At 42.9% G+C, this 7764-nt stretch overlaps 2 protein-coding genes across 3 annotated transcripts in view; both read left to right on the plus strand.

The window, feature by feature from the left end:
- The window catches only part of LOC110505847 (ensconsin), a 448490-nt gene that overhangs the window by 233998 nt on the left and 206728 nt on the right, over positions 1 to 7764 (plus strand). The window lies entirely within an intron of this gene.
- The window catches only part of LOC110504238 (nesprin-1), a 181794-nt gene that overhangs the window by 160959 nt on the left and 13071 nt on the right, over positions 1 to 7764 (plus strand). For both annotated transcript variants that reach the window (XM_036962622.1, XM_036962623.1), the window contains 6 exons: positions 902 to 1089; positions 1272 to 1422; positions 4779 to 4961; positions 5325 to 5462; positions 5723 to 5914; positions 6026 to 6359. In XM_036962622.1, the coding sequence (XP_036818517.1) occupies positions 902 to 1089; positions 1272 to 1422; positions 4779 to 4961; positions 5325 to 5462; positions 5723 to 5914; positions 6026 to 6359 (1186 nt within the window). The remainder of the gene's footprint in view (positions 1 to 901; positions 1090 to 1271; positions 1423 to 4778; positions 4962 to 5324; positions 5463 to 5722; positions 5915 to 6025; positions 6360 to 7764) is intronic.

The following is a 7764-nucleotide window of genomic DNA, read 5'->3' on the forward strand; positions in this document are numbered from 1 at the left end:
CCTGCTGTGCAGGAACTTTCTTGGCAAAAAAAGAGTGATCAAATTAGATCCTACATCTGTAGCAGTTGGTAAGACAGCACAAACAGACCTGGGACCACCAGGCTACCTCATCAGTGGGCTGTGGGTACTTTGAAACACATTGTAACGTACACCCCCTGGTATAGCTATTGATACTTGAAAAAAAAGGAAGAGACGCACACTCTACGAGCTCAGATGCAATAATTGAATAACCTAATAACCAAAGTTTTGACAGACAAGCTGTCTTCATCAGGGTATGATGACAAACACTGCGGGGTGAATAGTTTCTAAATTGTTAAAGAACACAAACAGGTGTCTGCAATCATGACCGGGTGTGGCCTGATATCATTGGTTAATTCTCAGATATAAGAGGAACTTACAAAAACATGAATGGATAGCATACGATAATAGATACAATTTGGCTACATAAGCCTATAAACATTTATAATGAAAGGCAAAATCACAATAATCACAAGAATGGCTTCAGATCAAAGTCTACGTTGAGACCGAAGGGAGCAAGGGTTTTTAAATTAAAGATCCAGGCAGCCTCTCATTTTAACAATAAATTGTCAAGGTCACCCCCTCTCCTAGGGAGGGTGACATGTTCGATGGCCATATAACGTAGGGGCGAAATCGAGTGGTTCGCTTCCAAAAAGTGAGCCGCCACTGATACAGCTACATAATCAATAACAGTTGTTGATGCTGGTATTTTATTGATCCCTGTTTAGTTCCCAGCAGACAGGCTTATAGACAGTACAATAGAGGTAGGCTTATTGAAAAGTCTTAGTAGGCTTCTTGATTCTAAAAAAGATGAAGATCAACATCCTCTTTCTGTACCATAATATAAGATAACATCCTTCCATCTTTCTCTCCGTCCACCCAGGAGCTTCAGCGTGACATAGAGAAGCACAGCACAAGTGTGGCGTCTGCGTTGAACCTGTGTGAGGTGTTGTTACACGACGGTGACGTCTGTGCCACGGACACAGAGTGTGATTCCATCCAGCAGACCACCAGGAACCTGGATCGACGCTGGAGGAGAATCTGTGCCCTGTCCATGGAGAGGAGGCTCAAGTACGAGACACGCTAAATTTAGGATTTAGACGCTGTAGTTTCTAAAGTAGTCAGATTTTTTACTTTCAAGACTATCAACAAGTGCAGGAATGTAATTCTAGGTTTGGTAAATTTGGAAACATGTACTTGTGATATAGGCTCTCACCACAACTTAAACTGTCCATATCGTTTTAATGTCTAAGGATTGAAGAGACATGGCGTTTATGGCAGAAGATCATAGAAGACTTTATGCGTTTTGAGGAGTGGCTAGTGACCTCAGAGAAGACCGCTGCTCTACCCAACTCTTCAGGAGTACTGTACACAGTGGCCAAGGAAGAACTCAAGAAGTTTGAGGTACAGACATGCTACTACAAACCACCTAGTCCTAGTTGGATATAACCACTATATTCTCCTTTCATATACAGTACATACAGTGCATTCGAGAAAGTATTCAGACCCATTGACTTTTTCCACATTTTGTTTACGTTACAGCCTTATTCTAAAATAGATTACATTTATTTGATCAATCTACACACAATACCCTATAATGACAAAACAAATGCAGGTTTTTAGAAATGTTTGCAAATTTATAAATAAATAAATAAAAACAGAAACACCTTATTTACATAAGCATTCAGATCCTTTGCTATGAGACTCAAAATTGAGATCCAGTTTCCATTGATCATCCTTGAGATATTTCTACAACTTGATTGGAGTCCGCCTGTGGGAAATTCATTTGATTGGACATGATTTGGAAAAGGCACATACAGTTGAAGTCGGAAGTTTACATACACTTTTTTACATACACAGTTTTTAAACCATTCCACAAATGTCTTGTTAACAAACTATAGTTTTGGCAAGTCGGTTAGGACATCTACTTTGTGCATGACACAAGTAATTTCTCCAACAATTGTTTACAGACAGATTATTTCACTTATAATTCACTGTATCACAATTCCAGTGGGTCATAAGTTTACACAAACTAAGTTGACTGTTCCTTTAAACAGCTTGGAAAATTCCAGAAAATTATGGCATGGCTTTAGAATCTTCTGATGGGCTAATTGACATCATTTGAGTCAATTGGAGGTGTACCTGTGGATGTATTTCAAGGCCTACCTTCAAACTCAGTGCCTCTTTGCTTGACATCATGGGAAAATCAAAAGAAATCAGCCAAGATCTCAGAAAAAAATTGTAGACCTCCACAAGTCTGGTTCATGCTTGGGAGCAATTTCCAAACGCTTGAAGGTACAACGTTCAGCTGTACAAACAATAGTACGCAAGTATAAACACCATGGGACCACGCAGCTGTCATACCGCTCAGGAAGGAGACGCGTTCTGTCTCCTAGAGATGAACGTACTTTGGTGCGAAAAGTGCAAACCAATCCCAGAATAACAGCAACGGGCCTTGTGAAGATGCTGGAGGAAACAGGTACAAAAGTATTTATATCCACAGTAAAAATGAGTCCTATATCGACATAACCTGAAAGGCCGCTCAGCAAGGAAGAAGCCACTGCTCCAAAACCGCCATAAAAAAGCCAGACAAACGTTTGGAACTACACATGGGGACATTTTTGGAGAAATGTCCCCTGGTCTGATGAAACAAAAATAGAACTGTTTGACCATAATGACTATCGTTATGTTTGGAGGAAAAAGGGGGAGGCTTGCAAGCCGAAGAATTCCATCCCAACCATGAAGCATGGGGGTGTCAGCATCATGTTGTGTGGGTGCTTTGCTGCAGGAGGGACTGGTGCACTTCACAGAATATATGGCATCATGAGAAAGGAAAATGATGTGGATATATTGAAGCAACATCTCAAGGCATCAGTCAGGAAGTTAAAGCTTGGTCGCAAATGGGTCTTCCAAATGGACAATGACCCCAAGCATACTTCCAAAGTTGTGGCAAAATGGCTTAAGGACAACAAAGTCAAGGTATTGGAGTGGCCATCACAAAGCCCTGACCTCAATCCTATAGAAATTGTGTGGGCAGAACTGAAAAAGCGTGTGAGCAAGCAGGCCTACCATCCTGACTCAGTTACACCAGCTCTGTCAGGAGGAATGGGCCAAAATTTACCCAACTTACTATGGGAAGCATGTGGAAGGCTACCCGAAACGTTTGACCCAAGTGAAACAATTTATAGGCAATGCTACCAAATACTAATTGAGTGTATGTAAACTTCTGACCCACTGGGAATGTGATGAAAGAAATACAAGCTGAAATAAATCATTCTCTCTGCTATTATTCTGACATTTCATATTCCTAAAATAAAGTGGTGATCCTAACTGACCTAAGACAGGGAATTTTTACTAGGATTAAATGTCAGGAATTGTAAAAAACTGAGTTTACATGTATTTGGCTAAGGTGTATGTGAACTTCCGACTTCAACTGTACCTGTCTATATATGGTCTCACAGTTGACTGCATGGCAGAGCAAAAACCAAGCCCTGAGGTCGAAGGAATTGTCCCTAGTCAGGCTCCGAGACAGGATTGTCGAGGAACAGATCTGGGGAAGGGTACCAAAAAATGTCTGCAGCATTGAAGGTCCCCAAGAACACAGTGGCCTCCATCATTCTTAAATGAAAGAAGTTTGAAACCACCAGATGGACTCTTGCTAGAGCTGGCCGCCCGGCAAAACTGAACAATCGGGGGAGAAGGCCTTGGTCAGGGAGGTGACCAAGAACCCAATGGTCACTCTGACAGAGCTCCAGAGTTCCTCTGTGGAGATGGAAGAACCTTCCAGATGGATAACCTCTGCAGCACTCCACCAATCAGGCCTTTATGGTAGTGGCCAGACGGAAACCCCTCCTCAGTAGAAGGCACAGGCCATCCCGCTTGGCGTTTGACAAAAGGCACCTAAAGGACTCTCAGACCATGGGAAACAAGAGTATCTGGTCTGATGAAACGAAGATTGAACTCTTTGGTTTGAATGCCAAGAGTCACGTCTGGAGGAAAACTGGCACCATCCATACGGTGAATCATGGTGGTGACAGCATCATGCTGTGGGGATGTTTTTCAGTGGCAGGGACTGGGAGACTTGCCAGGGTCGAGGGAAAGATGAACGGTGCAAAGTACAGAGAGATCCTTGATGAAAACCTGCTCCAGAGCTGTCAGAACCTCAGACTGCTGTGAAGTTTCACCTTCCAAAAGGACAACTTGGGACAAGTCTCTGAATGTCCTTGAGTGGCCCAGCCAGAGCCCAGACTTGAACCTGATCGAACATTTTTGGAGAGACATGAAAATAACTGTGCAGCGACACTCCCCATCCAACCTGACAGAGCTTGAGAGGATCTGCAGAGAAAAATGGGAGAATCTCCCCAAATATAGGTGTGGCAAGCTTGTAGCTTCATACCCAAGAAGACTAGAGTCTGTAATCGCTGCCAAAGGTGCTTCAACAAACTACTGTGTAAAGGGTCTGAATACTTAGGTACATTTGCAAACATTTCTGAAAACCTATTTTTTTGTCTTTATGAGGTATTGTGTGTAGATTGATGAGGGGGGAAAACTAACAATACATTTCAGAATAAGGGTGAGACGTAACAAAATGTGGAAAAAGTCAAGTGGTCTGAACACTTTCAGAATGCCCTTTACATGGACAAAACTCATAACTCATCCCTGAATAATAAATTGATCAATTAAATGGTCAATGAAATTTTCAAGCAACTTGTCTCTTTTTGATTCTAAATGTGTTGGTTATATTTGTGTGTGTGTTCCAGGCATTTCAGTGTCAGTCCCATGAGAGCCTGACCCAGCTGGAGACGATCAATAAACAGTACCGCCATCTGGCCAGGGAGAACCGCACAGACTCCTCCTGTCGCCTCCGGGAAATGTCCCACGACGGGAACCAGCGCTGGGATAACCTGCAGAAGAGGGTGGCCTCCATCCTCCGCAGGCTCAAGGTACAGAGTCACATCCAGAGTAGGCCTCGTTGAGCAGCTGTAACACAACAGAAAGTATGGTGTATACAGTCCAATCCCACTTGGCACACACTGGCTGAATCAACGTTATTTCCACGTCATTTCAATGACATTACTTTGAACCAATGTAGAATAGACGTTCAATTGATGTTTGTGCCCAGTGGGATTCTACACTCCTGAGGGTTGGTACTGCTCTCAGAAAGAAACTATACCAGCAAGGAAGTAATTTCATTGGTTCTAGTCGGCAGAATCATGTGGAGTGTCTGCACGAAGTTCCAGATCAAATAAATTTATTTTTTTTTGCTGCAAGAGATGTGTACGCTGAAGTCTTTATGATTTCTCCAGCACTTTGTCAGTCAGCGTGAGAAGTTTGAGACGGCCAGAGACAGCGTTGTGGTGTGGCTCACCGAGATGGACCTGCAGCTCACCAACATAGAACACTTCTCAGAGTGTGACATCCGAGCCAAGATCAAACAGCTACGGGTAAGGATGGCCTCTTTACACAAGTGATTATTGTTCTCTCATAATCCTACATATTTTTCCGCTCTTCAATAACTCGACTATACTATGAATTATATCAGTAATCATTGAAATAATCATATAATCACTATTTCTGACTGCTATGGAACCGGGTAGCAAAACTATACAAACTCCTACCATGGCTCAACTGTATCCTAACCACCATGTTCCTAAAACACACTGTATTCCGTCTGGCCTCTGCCTCGCTTGTTTTTGATTACCAGGCGTTCCAGCAGGAGATTTCCCTGACCACGGGGAAGGTCGAGCACATCTTCCACCAGGGAGAGATGCTGCTACAGAAGAGTGAGCCTCTGGACGCTGCTGTTATAGAGGAGGAGCTGGAGGAGCTGCGGAGATACTACCAGGAGGTGTTTGGACGCGTAGAGCGTTACTATAAGAAGCTGATCCGACTACCGGTGAGCCCGGGGATGACGTCTACTGAGCCCTTGTTCTTTTCATTTTGATGCTGACGGTCTTTTTTGACTGTCTCGTAGGTATACCTTAACCTCCCATCCCTCCTCTTCCAGCTGACAGGAGAAGAGTACGATGTGTCATTCTCGGACAAGGAGATTGAACTGGATGAACCTGGGGACCTGTCCAGCATTCCCTGGAGTGAACGTCTTGGAGACTGCCTGAGCTCCCCTCTGCCCTCCCTGACTGCCCCCCTCCGTACTGGGGCTGAGCGCTCGGGCATGGGCACCCCAGCCAGCATGGACTCCATCCCCCTGGAGTGGGACCATGACTACGACCTGAGAAAGAGGCTGGAGAGTGCCAGCGGGGCTCTGGGCCTGGCCTCTGAGCACGAGGAGCACGGAGAGGAGGGGAGCTACCAGGGATCAGCTTCTGCTTCCGCTCTGTCAGGTCAGTGTAGTTTACACCCCTCATCCCTGCACCACAACTGTCAGGTACTAATGATACCAGACCCCTCACAACTTACTGGCAGGTACTGGGGATAGGATAGCCTTGATCTCAGAGAGGTCGTCTGAGGTCATCTGATGTTAGGCAACATGCCTTGGTGTGTAAAAAATAACTCTCACAGCCTGCTTGCTGCCTGCTACGAGTTTGGTTTGGTTTTCTCTCACACACACTGAAGCATAACAACAGGCACCGTTAACTAACAGCACCGCTTTCTAACATTTTGCATCTCATTTGATTTGTGCGGCACATAGGCTACTGTAGTTGACTTTAAGCTGATTCCTTGTGTTGGCATCCTGTGTGTTTTAAAGGTGCATCTTTTGGGGAGATGTTTTTTGTCTATTGTTTTATTGTGCTAAAAATGTTCTTCGTCCATCGTCTTCTAATTTACGACTGGATTTATAACTCTAACTATTAACGATATCTCACAACGTGGATGGATAACACTAACTATTAACGATATCTCACAACGTGGATGGATAACACTAACTATTAATGATATCTCACAACGTGGATGGATAACACTAACTATTAATGATATCTCACAACGTGGATGGATAACACTAACTATTAATGATATCTCACAACGTGGATGGATAACACTAACTATTAATGATATCTCACAACGTGGATGGATAACACTAACTATTAATGATATCTCACAACGTGGATGGATAACACTAACTATTAATGATATCTCACAACGTGGATGGATAACACTAACTATTAACGATATCTCACAACGTGGATGGATAACACTAACTATTAATGATATCTCACAACGTGGATGGATAACACTAACTATTAATGATATCTCACAACGTGGATGGATAACACTAACTATTAATGATATCTCACAACGTGGATGGATAACACTAACTATTAATGATATCTCACAACGTGGATGGATAACACTAACTATTAACGATATCTCACAACGTGGATGGATAACACTAACTATTAATGATATCTCACAACGTGGATGGATAACACTAACTATTAATGATATCTCACAACGTGGATGGATAACACTAACTATTAATGATATCTCACAACGTGGATGGATAACACTAACTATTAATGATATCTCACAACGTGGATGGATAACACTAACTATTCATGATATCTCACAACGTGGATGGATAACACTAACTATTAATGATATCTCACAACGTGGATGGATAACACTAACTATTAATGATATCTCACAACGTGGATGGATAACACTAACTATTAATGATATCTCACAACGTGGATTGATAACACTAACTATTAATGATATCTCACAACGTGGATGGATAACACTAACTATTAATGATATCTCACAGCGTGGATGGATAACACTAACTAT

Source organism: Oncorhynchus mykiss, chromosome 25 (genome assembly GCF_013265735.2).
Source record: "Oncorhynchus mykiss isolate Arlee chromosome 25, USDA_OmykA_1.1, whole genome shotgun sequence".
Classification (NCBI taxonomy): domain Eukaryota; kingdom Metazoa; phylum Chordata; class Actinopteri; order Salmoniformes; family Salmonidae; genus Oncorhynchus; species Oncorhynchus mykiss.